Below are 15,150 nucleotides of genomic sequence, written 5' to 3'. Positions count from 1 at the left end.
TTTTTATGCTCATTATGAATAAAATAATTGCCTCTATCAAAATTCATACCTAAGTATTTTTTTGAGCTCTTAAAAATGATGAATTTTCAATTAAAGTATGAGTTACCAGTCATTATCCAACAAAATAATACTATGATTTCAACAAAATAACTTTTCAACTTTGCTTTTCTGGGAGAAAGCAAAGGGTGAAAATATTTGGAAAAAATGGACAGGTATTCTTTTCAGAGGAGGTGGAAGTATTAAGTGGAGTGCCCCAGGGAACCATCTTTATTCAACAATTATATTAATGATGCACCAACCACAGTCAAAAATAAAATAAGTCTTTATGCTGATGACTCCAAACTCATTGGACCTGTTGATACACTTGATAAGAGAGCCTATATGCAGAATGACCTGTGGGTAATTTCCCATTGGGCAACTTTGTGGAGGCTTGAATTCAATGTAAATAAATGTTGAACAATCCACCTTGGAAAGAAAAATGCCCTTAACATATGTTAGGGATGGATGGATCAAGACAGACTATTATGAGTCTGAAGTGGAGAGAGACTTGGGTGTCAAATAGTTGATAAAGAATTGAAATTCACTATACACACAGACAGCTGTAGCCAAAGGACTCCAAACCCTGGGCATTATAAAAAGAACAATCACTAGTAGGTCACCTATGGTGATGACTAAATTATATAAGGCATTGGTCAGGCCTAATTTGGAGTTTGGCATGTGTGTTGCTAGCCCCCTCAACAAAGATGACCAGGAGAAGTTAGAAACAGTTCAGAGACAGGCTACAAAAGCAATTGAGGGATGCAAATACTTAAACTACCTATCCCATCTGAAGAGGCTGAAACTCCCCACTCTTGTCTTTAGATGTAAAAGGGGTGATATTATTATGATGCATAAGCTCCTGAATTATAACTCTCCATTAAATAAGCTATTTCAACTTGACCAGTCTGCCAGAACTAGGGGGCATAGTTGGAAACTATATCAGAAGACAGCTGCCACTAGACTATGCAATAACTTCTTCACTTACAGAATAGTGAGTTTGTGGAATTCTCTCACCAAAAAAGCAGTCACTACCCCTAGTACTGCTGCCTTTAAAAGAGCCATTGATGGAGAATGGTCATCAAGGCCATGGCAAACTGAGTGGGATGCCATTGAGACATCCAACCATCATCATCACTAACCAGCAATTCTTCAGGATTTAATCCTTATTTTGCTGGACAATGTAATTTAAGGTAATAATACTACACTTTCTTATTGCCAAAATTACTATAAAGTTAGTTTAGGTTAGATTAGGTAAAAAAAAAGTGCTTAAATTTGAATTTGCAAAAGAAGTGATTATTACATTTGTAAAAAGCATAAAAAAGGCATTGACTTGTATGTTTACTTTATTTGTAAGTCCAATAATATGGACAGTCATATATTTACCTTCTAGTTTAGCTACTTTCTGCTAACTCAGAAAGGGTTAGGTTGGGAAAATGAAAATTACAAGGATGGGTCTACAGACTAAAATATGCCCCAGGACAGTAATTTGAAGCATCTATCTCTACTCCTTTTCCCTCTAGAGGCAGTGACCTTTAAAAATCTTTCTGTTATAAAATTGAAACCTTGCAAAATAGATCTTTGGTAAGGTTTATATGAATGGACTATTCAGGTAACCAGGCTATTATGGTAACTTTAATAATGATATATGCTTTAAGTAATGATAGGCCTACAAGTAAAAATGTTACTTATAATGATTTCAAAAATAATACTCCCTTTCCTGACTACCTTAAATTAGCTTGAATTGCAGCTTGGAGCTATGTAAGGACTATAGAGGTAATTTCATTTCTTAACTACCTAAATAGTCTGGTAATATAAACCTAGTCATAAAGCTGCTGTAGCCTAGGCCACAGTTATAGAATACAATCCTTAAGCAGGTCCTTAGCATGTATGATGCCTAGCTACAAAGGGAAAGAGCAAAATTTTACCTTCAACAAAGTACAGGCTGAATAATTATAAACAATTGGCTAAACAAGCTTCTTCAAAAGTCTCCAATCTTAATCCAGAAGGATCAATAATATCCAAATTCAATGTTGCCGATGGAAAGTCATGTAGATTATAGAGACATCTAAACTAAGAGGTAAAATAAAATAGGTTTCGCTAAAAGATGAATGAGCAAAGCTTGGAAATGTGAGTTTTCTGACCTTAACTAATTCAGATTAGTAGCTTTTTTTCGAAGAAACAATTTTTTTTTTCACATGATCGCACTCAGCTTACTGATAACATGCCACGTAAGCAATAGATGTTCAAAATCCAAGCATGTTTCAATGACAGCAGTATATTGAAAGCAAAGATATATGTGAAGACCTTAAGATATTTTATAAAGCTTACGAGGCCATGGAACTTAATTGTTTAGTTTGCTAGTTGGTCCATATTTATTATAAACCCCCCCAAAAAAAATTAATCTAATGCTGGATATATTATTAAAAACCAATTCATTCAATCGTATTTTTAAAAATCCAAATACTACAAACATGTAACTTACTAATAATTAATCAGCTAAACAAAAAGTTTGAAACTTGTGGCATTAAAAATATTATTTATTGTAAAAGTCCATTGTTTGTTTGCACTTGCAATAAAAATGAGAAAAAAGTGGAGTAACGGAAGAAAAAAACATAGTTATAACACTGAACTCACATAATTGCTCCAAAGGCTTTTTCTTGTGTGTGATATATAACCTCTTAAAGGATTTGTCTCAAGAAAAGAGCGAAAGAATATTACATGAAAGAATAAAGTATGGGAGCTTTCAAATTACAATGATAACTTTTGACTTTGTCGGCATTGACCACCGTATACTTATCTTTAATCATATTATGTTGCACACAGTTAGATAAATAGTTGAGTCAATGGTGTACTGTATAGCTTGCTCAGAGATAGCACAAAAGCTCTCCGGTCTAGGTCGACCACCTGAATTGATGGATTCAATATTCCGGATAGAAATGAGATCTCCGTGATAGAGAGCCTTTCTGCAAGTTCAAGTAAGAATTTTGAATATCGGTAATAAGTGCTCCGTTTTTTGTTGTTTTTTTTTTTAAGTTCGATGAGTCAGCAACTGTTGTCTTCCCCTAAGCCTTCTTCAATATGGTTAATTATAATTTGAAAGAAGAAAAAGATGAAAAGAAGATTTTTCACTACAAAGTTTATTTGAAGCCAGAAGGAGATTATATTAAACTTCAAGTGAAAGTTTTCAGGAAAAGTAGAAACATTAAGTCAACGCACTTGTATCAAACAGTTCGTGGTGACGAACTGTAAGTAAGGAGCGACCCGGCTCAGTAGTAACCAAAATTTTTAAAAATGGAATTTTGATACCAATAGATATACGAAAAGAATGGGCTTATGTTACTTATTCTAAATATATAAGTTTCATTAAGTTTAATTTTATCTATCAAAGGATAATAACTTCAGAAAATTTGCCTGATTTTCGAAAAAAGGGGGAAACACACCATGAAATTCATTGAATCTTAATGAAAAAGACACCATCAGATTCATTGTATCACAAAACCCTTTTGTAGAGATTTCAAGCTCTTATCTGCAAAAACGGGGAGTTTTATATTTTCGACAGAACAAAGATCACGGATGCGTGTTTATTTATTTTTATTTTTTTGCAGGGATGATCGTAATGACCCAATGGTCTTAGAACACCGGGAAACAGATCTTTCAAAAGGAAATGAAAGCTCCTGTTCGCTTTTTAAGTCACCTAAAAGACTGGAGGGAAACACCCAAACCCCTATTTTACTCAAAATCTTCCGATCGAGGTTTTGAGATAGTCACTTTATTCAGCATAACCGAAAGGCGAAATAACTATGCCTTTGGAAATATCAAGACCTCCCTACAGCCCTTGGGAAGATGTCTTTAAGTTAAAAAATTTGCCCGTTGTTTAAGGATGAGACGAATTTTCAGATGGGAGGATTCTCCACGGGGATAATTTTCTGGGGTTGAATTTTTCAGGAGAAATTTTACACTGGGGCAATTTAGCAGAATTCCTATACAAAATTCTTCCTGTGTCTTGCTTTCTCTTTGTGGACTCAATTTTACGCAGGAGATGTTAAGGGCGATTGGACGGAGTAACTTTTCACCAGGATTGAACTGTCTAGGAAATATATCCTTGACACCTCGCTCTTTATTCTAAAGTTTGAATTTTGTTCCAAATCTTTAAGAACGACTCCTGAAGCACAAGGTTCGTTTAATTAGAACTATAAGGAGCCTTTTTTTAAGTACTAAAAACTTTAGCGTAAAGAGCGAGGTGTTAAGGAAGAGCAACCCCCCTCATATACGTAATAATTTCTGCCTGTTTTAAGTTTTTATGTAGCTCCTTACTTTCGGTTGAAAAAACTTGTTTTGTTTATTATTTAACTATCAACAAGGGTCAATTTCTTAAGCACAGGTAATACTGTTTCTATAATTTACTGCAGGTAAGTAAATTTGCTAAAGCCTTTTTATTTTTGTTAGATTTAAAGCAGAAAAACCATTAGTTATTTTCTTTGTTCATGCCACAAAAAGACTAACTTGAAATTAGCAGTTTTTATCAGTCAATGCATGGTTACCAAATCTGTATTTGCGCGAAATCTGTTTTTCAGTTTCGAAATTATCATTCTAAATGGTATATTTGCACATGTAAAATTTGATGTTACTAGCGGTAGATCTGAAGGTATAAAATTAAAATTCCAACTATACCACCGAGTCAATGTAAATCGTTTGAAAAAAATTAAGCAAATTTTCAATTGTTTTGAGGCTGAAACAGAATTTACTAAGCTTTTAAGTTCTTATGTTGTATTTGCACATTCGATTGTGTAAATTCGTTTGCGCTTTCTGGAGCTGACAGGAAAAGAATACGTCAGTTCTATGTTTGCACCATATTCCTGTGAAAATGAGTCTCAGAGATCGTCTGAAAAATTTCAAGCGGACTTTCAATGGTTTTGAGGTTGAAATAGAATTCACTAGGCTATAAAGCTCTTATCTTTCATTTGTACATTCAATTGTGTAAGTTCATTTGCCTTTTCCTGAACAGATTAAAAAAAAAAATGCTTCAATTCCATATTTGCACCATCCTCCTCTGCAATGTTAAAATAAACTTCCTAGAAATCATCCGAAAAATTTTAAGTAAAATTTCAATGATTTTGATGCTGATATAGAGTTTACTAGGCTTTAAAGCCCTTAGTTACATTTTTACAATCGACTGGGTAAATTTGTTTGCCCTTTCCTGAGCAGATACGGAAAAATGCATCAGTTCAATGTTTACACCATATTCCTGTGAAATGTGAAAATAAGCTTCAAAATCGTCTGAAAAGTTTTAAGTGAACTTCCAGTGGTTTTGAGGCTGATATAGGATTCACTAGGCTTTAAAGCTCTTATCTTGTATTTGTACATTCGATTTTGTCAGTTCGTTTGCGTTTTCTTGAGCAGATTAAAAAAAAATGCTTCAGTTCCAAGTTTGCGCCATCCTCCCGTGAAATGTGAAAATAAGCTTCCTAGACTCTTTCTGAAAAATTTAAGCGATATTTCAATGGTTTTGATGCTGAAATAGAAATAACTATGCTTTATGGCTAATATCTTGTATTTGTAAATTCCACTTTTCAAATTCATTTACGCTTTCCTGAGCAGATTAAAAATAAATGCATCAATTCTTTGTCTGCACCATCCCCTTGTGAAATGTGAAAATGAGCTTTCTAGAAATCATCTGAAAAATTTTAATTGAACTCCCAATGGTTTTGATGCTGAAATAGATTTTTCTAGGCTTTAAAGCTCATATCTTGTCATTCGATTTTACAATTTTTTTTTGCGATTTCCTGAGCAGATTGATATAAACTGCGTCAATTTTTTCTTTGCGCCATCACCCGTGATATGGATAGAAAGCTTTTTTAAAAAAATCTGAAATATTTTAAGCGATTTTCAACGGTTTTGTTGCTGAGCTAGTCTTTGCTGGGCTTCTGATCTCCCTGAAATCCCAGGTCTAAGGGGTAACTTGTTTGACAAAGTTCAAATAAAATTTAGGCAAAACAATACTGAGCACTGTTCCAAAAATTAGAAAGGGCGTCAACTATCATCAGCTCATCACAATTACGCCAAAACGTCGTATCTGTCATTTTCACATATTTGAGATGGTTGCCAAAAGCTTTTTGCTAAGCTTTCCTCAAAAAGAGGATCAGCAGGATAATATAGATAGGAGGATCAAATTATGATTTAATATATACTGCCCTGCTTACTATCCCTTTGATTGCTGTTAATTATTTCAGGCATGTGGCAATTATTTTAAAAAGTCAGATATGGCTTCTAAACTATGCATTTATATAGTCCTGTGGTGGCGCAGTGGATTTGACCTTAGTTTGGTAATACGGGACCCAGAGATCGAATCACGCTGCAGGAATGCACTGCAGGGCCGACGCAGGGACCTTAGTAGTCAAGAAGCGTCGTTAATTCTTAAATAAAAAAAAAACAAAAAAAACTATGCATTAAAGTCCTGTGGTGGCGCAGTGGATTTGACCTTAGCTTGGTAATACGGGACCCAGAGATCGAATCACGCTGCAGGGCCGACGCAGGGACCTTAGTAGTCAAGAAGGGTCGTTAATTCTTAAATAATAAAAACTATGCATTAAAATGGACCTTATTATGCATTGAAAGAATTATAATTAGAAAAATCAACTAAAACAAATTGTATTTCAAACAAAAACTTGAAGGTTCCTCACGTCGCTCAGGATTGACCCTGTAAACCTTAACAGTGAAAGACAAAGATATTTTCACTACGGTAGCACGATGTGACAAAACATATTATTTGAAAGCATGATGGTAATTGGGAGAATTATTATCTATGGACCAAATCGTTAAATAAGCAATAATCCCAAATTTGGTTAAAAAACGAGGTGTTTTCAAAATTACGACGATATTTTCGGATTATCAGATGTTCATGCAAAGATATATTCACCAACAATGGTAAGTTTGATCCTTCCATACCAAACTATGCACCATCACCAAATAAATTTCTGGATCAACTATTGAAAGCCACATGCTTAATGCATCTCCCTGTCTAATGCGGTCTGATACATGTATACTCTGAATAAATAAGATGAGATCTAAAAAAGTCGAAAATAAACCTATACTTTAAATATCTCTTTGAAGGTTCTTTTTATGCTCCCAAAAAACCCGCTTAATTAAACTATATCTTCACGGAGAGTAAAAAAAACGTTTAAAAGAAGCTTTTTTGTTCATTTTACGGCCTTTCAAGCAGTGGAGCTTATTTAGGAATAAGCTTAGAATCGGCATTCGCCGCTTACCCATTAGAAGATACTTGAAAAAGTAGGACATATTCGAGACAAAATAAATTTTATTTTATTTGCCAACTAGGTATGCCTTGCAGATATACTCTACAATTAGTTTTTCAAGATATGGTTTAGCATTGGCTGATTTAATATAGCTAAAAATACACAAATAAAAGAACAAGAAAGTATATCAGCTTATTTATTACTATTAACCTGAAGAACAGTGTAATAATAACAAAAAAAACTCTCATAATAAAGTAGCGAAAGATTGGAACCAAGATACACAATGTCTGTGTTCTAACTAATGAATACAAATAGGTACAATATATTAAAAAAAAAAAAAAAAAAAAAAAAAAAAAAAAAAAAAAAAAAAAAAAAAAAAAAAAAAAAAAAAAAAAAAAAAAAAAAAAAAAAAAAAAAAAAAAAAAAAAAAAATTGAGATGCGGGATATTAGAAATAGAAATACCGACAATATTTATTAGAAATCGGTCAGCCGGTCTACATATATCGAAAATATGTTTTATATAAAAGTAAACAGAAGATAAAATATAACTTCTTGTTTAATCAATTTTAGTCAGTAGAGAATGCAACGTAGGAAACAGGAAATTTGAATAGCCTATGAAATAGCCTAAAGACACCTACGAAATCGCTAAAGGAGTTCTGAAAATACTGTTAATTCTGAATTGAAACACAAAAAGAATAAAAGCGGCTTACATCAAAGCCACTTTTTGTCTAGAACAAGAACTTATATTCTATTTGAAATTAAAATATGTAGAATATTAAAGGCTGAATATTGTTATTTAACTGAATATACAATTTTTTTTTTAATTATTGAATATTGAATCTTTGCTAAGGTTATTCATGACGGTTATTCATGATTCAACTCTCAGGGGCAGGATACGAGGCTTTTCCGGGAGAAGGGGGTTAAAACTGAAAAAAAGATGCATTTCTATGCATCAAGCATTATTTAAGGACCAACTAAGAAAAACATATCATTGAGGAGATAAGTAAACGTTGCAAACGTCATTGTAAACGTTTTTGATCAAAACATTACGTTGTTAAGCGACAATCTACGTCAAATATCGCGCACCACAATAGACAAAAAATTTAAACAGTTTTTTTTTTTTGGCTGGCTCCCACTTTCTCCGTAAAAAATGAAAAGAAAAAGTAAAAAACTCCTTTAAATAAGGAGTTAAACTCATTTAACTCCTCCAAATTTGAATGAAAATAGAACACCCCTTTGTGCATATAATTAGTTGAATACTTCGTGACCTTAAGCTACATTAGGACCAAAAATGGTTCATACAGACAAGGGGTTCTTGGAGAAAGGTAGATATTTGACACCCAAGGATTGGTTTCGGAAACATATATACGTGCACAAAGCAAGTAAAGCTCCAATTAGACAAATTTCAGATAGGGGCGCCAAAATCTGAAAATATAGGGAGAGGGGGGGACAAGGATCCTCTAAATTCTCTAATGAAGATAAAAAAAAACATTTTTTTCGATCTTTTTGATGAAAATACCCAAAAAGCGTTTTCACCCCCCCTCCTCCCCCCAAAATTGACGCCCAAGATTAAAAAAAAAGAACTACACCCTCTGCCTTTTATCTAAATATGTATCTGAGTATTTGAGCAACAAGCGTAAGGACAGGTATCAAATACAATGGAAAAGAAGCTCCATCATTGAAAGGAGTCAAGCCAACAAACATCTACAAGGAATTCCCTGATTTCAACGGTGAAATGTCCAAAATATGAGTCCATGACGGGTACGAGCCTCTGGAGGAGTCCATGTCAAGCAATAAAATCACAAATTATTCAACTAAAGCAATCAAAAGCACTGAAAATAGAAATAAATTGACACATAAACACATTAAACAGAAAAGTTTTGAAAAATAGTTGAACTGCCCACAATAAGTTACAATTAATTGCTTTCATACCAAGTTGCCTTTATAGTGTTACATAGCACTATGATATAATGAACGGTAGAAATTTTACCACCCCACCTGACGTCAGATTGCAACCACCTTGGACAGTATGTTTGGAGTAATATTTGTTTTGTTATATTTTTGCCGCTGGGCTGAGACGTCAGTAGATAAAAAAAAAACAAGACAAAGGAAGGGAATATTAGAAACATCGAATTTAACTAATCCCAAGAATGTATCGACTACCCAAAACCGAAACTAATTTTCTACAAAAAAGAAGAAAAAGTGAAAAAGGGAAATTATAGTTTGTTCTCTATTAGAGATACTCCAAACAGAGCTTTCTTCGATTTAATCCTATCATATAAAACTAAGGAAAAAAAGAGGCTTTGGTATTGTCAGTTAAATGAAACAGGCGTAATCTTTCAATGGAGCTGTATTTTCAAATTAAGAACTCTTTCTTGATTAATATTCATTTTAACTATCTCTCTTTTCTGTTCTGTTATCTATTTATATATGGCTGTGGCCTGAATGGCTTACGTCATGTGCCATGTAAATGGCGTATGGTTTCAACCATAAAATTGCAATCGTTTTAATACAAATAAAATCATTGCTGAGTAAAATAATTAAGGAAATAACTATTTTAGACCATCAGCCCAAATTCAATGGCGTGTCTAGTATACATTTTTAATATTTTGGCTTTTTTTAATTTAATATATAAAAAATGCTAAGACTTTAAGAAATAGATATCAGCATTTTTATATTTAAATTGACCATGTACATTCATTTATATTTTTTCAGTAAAGTACAAATTATATCATAGTCTTGAGAAAAGGCAGCAGGGCAGTAATTAGCTATGGGGCAGGAGGAAAACTGCCCCCTATAAACCCCGGTTTGCCCCCACCCCCCCAGACCAGGGTTTGCCCCTTTAACTGATGAGATTTATCGTTAAACTCCCAGGTGGACTCCGCCGCCGGGCTGCCTATTCTTAGAAAAGTGGCTTTAAAACAACACAGGAATTCCGTGGCTCCTTATAAACTGTCAGATGTCTCCCAAGACTGGCAGCTCAGAGTTCGGTGTCACCACTCTAGATCTACAAACTTGGGTAGAAAAATATTTTCGGGGATTCCCACGAAAATCTCGCAAAAACGGAGCAGCGAAAACGCTTTAGCCTAGAAGCGTCAAAGCCTTTAATCCCGCCCTGCTAACAAAGTTCTAAACGATTTTCCCCTCAGATTCAAATAATAGCATAAAAGCCCACAAAATATGTTTAACTTAATTTTTATATAGCTTTTTTTCAATGAAGATAGATAAATAAAAAGATGAAAGTCAAGTATAAAAAAATCACGAAAATATAGGGAGAGGGGAGGGGGCAAAGATATTTTGAATTTTCAAGTGAAGATAAAAAAAAAGTATTTTTCTAAATGTAGGTGAGGGGAGACAAATTTCGTTTTTTTTTCGATTTGTTTGATGAAAATACCCAAAAATTGTTTTTCGCAAAAAGTGATTTTTGTAAGAAATTAATTTTCATCTTCAAATCGCATTCAATCGAGCAAAATAGTTATGCTTGCTCAATAAGCTGGAAAAAAATTAGTTTGAACACGGTCATGATATACCTAGGTCTATTTTTGCAAAGAACGAGCATTGATTTTACATAACTGGAATGCTCTAGCTTGATTTAGAACAGGCGATAAAAAAAACAAAACAAAATAAAACAGTAGAATGATGTTGCAGTTAAAATTGATCAGATGCGAACATCAAATTTCAAATTCGGTGATGTGTTGCGAACATCACTGACCAAAGCTCATAAAATTTAGATTCAAATTTTTGATTAGAAATCCCCCCCCCGTCAAAAAATGGGGACGTATTGCCTTTTCGAAGAAAAGGCGGTGGCATTCTGATAGATTCAATATTACAGTCATAAGAAATAATAATGATAAGAAAAATGACAATGCTACGAAATAGCATTAATTAAAACTCGTTAATTACAGCACTATTAAATAGCTTCCGTTGGACTTTGGAATTCAGAAAGTGCCTTAACCGCGTTGACATTTTTCTTCTGAGATCCGCGTCTTACTTTGGCTCGAACTTCTTCTGGCTTTTCACGCCTCACAAGTGGCTTCTTTTCGGGTGCTTTCATCTTCCATACAACAATTGGCGACTAAAATGAAATAGCAAATCAATTATTCACAAATATTATTTCAGACTTCAGCTTTCAGTTCCAAAACTGTAAAGAAAGTTTTATCAGTGTAAAATCTACAAGTGCGGATACTACAGGTGCTACAGCCCTTTAACTATCCAAGAAACAAGTTTATATTTTCATTTTTAACAGAACAACAACATTTCTTCCGTACAACAATTGGCGACTAAAATGAAATAGTAAATCAATTATTCAGACATTTTATTTCCGACATTAGGTTTCAGTTCCAAAATTTTAAAGAGCGTTTTATCAGTGTAAAATCTAGCGAGTGCGGATACTACAGGTGCTACGGCCTTTTAAGTGTCCAAGAAACAAGTTTATATTTTCATTTTTAACAAGAAAAAGATAACAGGATTTAAACACTATTTTAAAAAGAGAGCATTAAAGTAATAGGATTTTCTGCAAAAAAATTTTATCCGATAACGCGCAAGCGCGGGAAGCACAGATACCCGAACAAAACGTGGAGATTAGTCAAATTTATAACAGGACAACAACATTTCTTCCATACAACAATTGGCGAGTAAAATGAAATAGCAAATCAATTATTCACACATTTTATGTCAGACATTCGGTTTCAGTTCCAAAATTTTAAGGAGCGTTTTATCAGTGTAAAATCTAGCGAGTGCGGATACTACAGGTGCTAGGGCCTTTCAAGTCTCCGAAAAACAAGTTTATATTTTCATTTTTAACAAGAAAAAAAATTGCATGATTTAAACACTATTTCAAAACGAGGGCATTAAAGTAATAGGACTTTCTGCAAAAATTTTTTATCCGATAACGCGCAAGAGCGGGAAGCAAAGATACTCGAACAACGCGTGGGGTTCATTACTAGACTGCTATGGTTGGAAAAGAAGGTGGAATATCCGTCATTGTAATGAACGTAATGTCAAATCAGTATGTCAAATGTATGCCAAAATGTAATGTCAAATCATTACATAATGAATGTGATGTCAATGTCGAATATAATGTAATGTCAATACATGTAATGAATACAATGACAAATCAGTATGTCAAAATGTAATGTCAAATCATTACATAATAAATGTAATGTCAATATTAACGTCAAATGTAATGTAATGTCAATACATATAATGAGTGTAATGCCAAATCAGTATGTCAAATGTAATGTCAATGTCAAATAATTATGTCAAAATACAATGTCAAATCGTTACATAATAAATGTGTTGTCAATGTCAATGTCAACTTTAATGTAATGTCAATACATGTAATGAATGTAATGTCAAATCAGTATGTCAAAATGTAATGTCAAATCATTACATAATACATGCAATATCAATGTCAATGTCAAATGTAATGTAATGTCAATACATGTAATGAATGAAATGTCAAATCGCTTCGATATGTCCAAATCAGCATAGAGAAGCGCATCAGTATTTGGACTAATTAAGAGGAATCAAAATCAGCATCAAGAAAAAATTAATAGTAGTTCCATATAAACAATGTTGTTAATATAAACGAGACATTTGAGTTTGCCCATTTACTTATGTTATTTTTTCTTAATTTAGGACTGAAATAAAAAAATGTTTTTATTTTTTAAATCGTTTACCAAAGAGTAGAAAATCATTTGTCTTTTGAGAATCTATGAACCAAGTGAAAATAGGGTGGGGGGGGGACGGATGGTACTTTACATAGCATATATATCTAATTGATCTAGTTATAATGCGTAGGTCTACATAAAAAAGGCGGTCAGTTGAGCAAAACAAGTTAAAATAATTAAACTGTTTTTTATTTAATATTAAATAAAAAAGTTTTTTTTGCAAAGTTCACTAGCTTATTACAAGTTTTATCTGTTAATTATAAATAGAAAAGGTTATTTAGTCTAAGAAATTGTATGCTACAATTAGATATAATATACTCATACCATTGACCTTAAAACTCATTGATAAATAATTTAAATATATTAATTAATAGATATAAATATAACACATTAATAATAATTAGTAAAAAAGATTAATTTAGATAAATATAATATACTTAATTTATGTTATTCAGTTTTATTTCAAATGCCAAGCTTGCTAACAATCGTTATACTAAACTGAAGTTGGAGTTAAACATCTGCACCAAAATCAGTAGAAACATAAATATTAGACAAGATTTGAAGCAAATACCCCCTTCCTAACTATTGACCACATTTTTTATTATAAGGGTAGTTCGTGCCTGATAACGCTTGCGCAGTGCTTTTACAATTGCTTTACTTGCCATTTTATGCATGCATACAGAAGCTGAACATTTTGCAAGAACAGAGGGGTCATTTCTAAGAAAGGGAAGGGAATCCGATGCCTCGTCTTTCGGGAAGACATTAGAAGGGATAGCATACTACCCCAATGAGTACAGTCTGCTTCTTTTAGCCCAGGGGCATATAATCTCCCTCGCCTGAGACGCTATAGTAAAACGACATAATTTTCATACAGTTCTGAAAAAGGCCTATACCATGCTTTGTCTCTCATTCAGACTATCTGTCTTGGCTTTTTCTCCAATTAGCCATGGCTCTTAACTTGCTCATTACAGTTCATCCAGTTGATTTTGATTCAAGTGCACCCATGTGTACCACTTAATTTTTGTGGGCTACTTAATTTTTACGTACTAACCAGACCGTCTTTTCCTAATCCCCCCCCTCCCTCTCAGTAATACTAGTGATAACTTTCACATTATGTCTCTTGTATGACCTTTTGTCTTAAATTATTTATTTATCAGTGTTTATTCAACTGAAAAGTTAAAATTTCTAAAAATTAATTTTAAAACGATTAATTTCCATGTTTTTAAGGGTTAAAAAAAACTCATTCCAACAATTGAGTAAACACTAGCAGTTAGGTTTTAACAAGTTATTGACAACATGTTTTGAATCATGCTTTATTCTTTACCATGCCTAATTTTTACCATCTCAATTCCATAAAGAATGGCGTGAGACTCGCTAACTGGAAAGTAGAAATATGAGGGTCGACGCTTCTTATCGGCTGTTGAGTCTTCCTACCATAAACAGAAAATTGTAGTACTTGACAATTACTTCAAGTCAGGTGCTTATTTAGGATATTGTTATTTTCGATAAAATATTTGCCAATCCAAAACCGTGTTTTTAAATCACATTCTAAAATCCCTGTTTAAAATGACAAAAATTCCTTGCAGATTAAATTTGCACAAATCTTGCAAATTGCACAAATGGATCGTAAAATAAGGAATCTACTAAAGGCACTGCTTTTATTTCATTGGCATATTTCCTCCAGATACGGTCAACCACTGCTAATTTACCCTCCCCCCCCACACTCATTTCAACCTAACCTGTTGCAGGTGTTGAGTTGTGGTTGAGTTAAATGGGGTCGAGTTGAATCAGGGTTGAACCGCAAGGGGGGTCGAGTTAAATAAAAGGTTAAATTGAAGAGCGGTTACTATCGGGTGGTGTTTTTCCCGCGGGGGATTGTCCGCCGTGGATTTGTCTGTGGGGGATTAATCCGTGGGGATGAGAAATTCTCCGAGGGAGTAAATATGGAGAGGGGCTGCTCCTTTCTCAACCCCTTGCTTCTTACGCAAAAGTATGACATTTTGTGCTAATATTCTATTTCTATTCGGCATCTAGGACCCCCATGCATGGAATTGTTTACCTACGACTTTGAGAAACATTGATAATTTTCTTGAATTTCGGCGGCAATTAAAGCTATTTTGCCTTAAATTTATGGTTTTGATAGTTGAGTGGACCTCAAGTGGAGCCAAGATGTTGGTATTGTTTT

The 15,150-nt window shown here is 33.5% G+C and overlaps 2 protein-coding genes across 8 annotated transcripts in view; both read right to left on the bottom strand.

The window, feature by feature from the left end:
- Window positions 1–2,085, bottom strand: part of LOC136039575 (synapse-associated protein 1-like) — a 59,327-nt gene extending 57,242 nt beyond the window's left edge. For all 3 annotated transcript variants that reach the window (XM_065723425.1, XM_065723424.1, XM_065723426.1), the window contains exon 1: window positions 1,965–2,085. The gene's annotated coding sequence lies outside the window, so the exon portion shown is untranslated. The remainder of the gene's footprint in view (window positions 1–1,964) is intronic.
- Window positions 2,086–7,336: 5,251 nt separating this feature from the next.
- The window catches only part of LOC136039573 (catenin alpha-like), an 80,002-nt gene continuing 72,188 nt past the window's right edge, over window positions 7,337–15,150 (bottom strand). For 2 of the 5 annotated variants that reach the window (XM_065723420.1, XM_065723419.1), the window contains exons 16-17: window positions 14,306–14,395; window positions 7,337–11,368 (exon numbers count right to left, since the gene is read on the bottom strand). In XM_065723420.1, coding sequence (XP_065579492.1) covers window positions 11,204–11,368; window positions 14,306–14,395 — 255 coding nt within the window. In that variant the 3' untranslated portion in view covers window positions 7,337–11,203. Of the gene's footprint in view, window positions 11,369–11,804; window positions 11,928–14,305; window positions 14,396–15,150 lie in introns of those variants that run through there. The other 3 variants (XM_065723422.1, XM_065723421.1, XM_065723423.1) reach the window with 2 other exon arrangements.

Source organism: Artemia franciscana, chromosome 19, assembly GCF_032884065.1.
Source record: "Artemia franciscana chromosome 19, ASM3288406v1, whole genome shotgun sequence".
NCBI classification, from domain to species: Eukaryota; Metazoa; Arthropoda; class Branchiopoda; order Anostraca; family Artemiidae; genus Artemia; species Artemia franciscana.
Note: the sequence above shows the minus strand (reverse complement) of the source record. Positions and strands in the feature narration are given on the sequence as shown.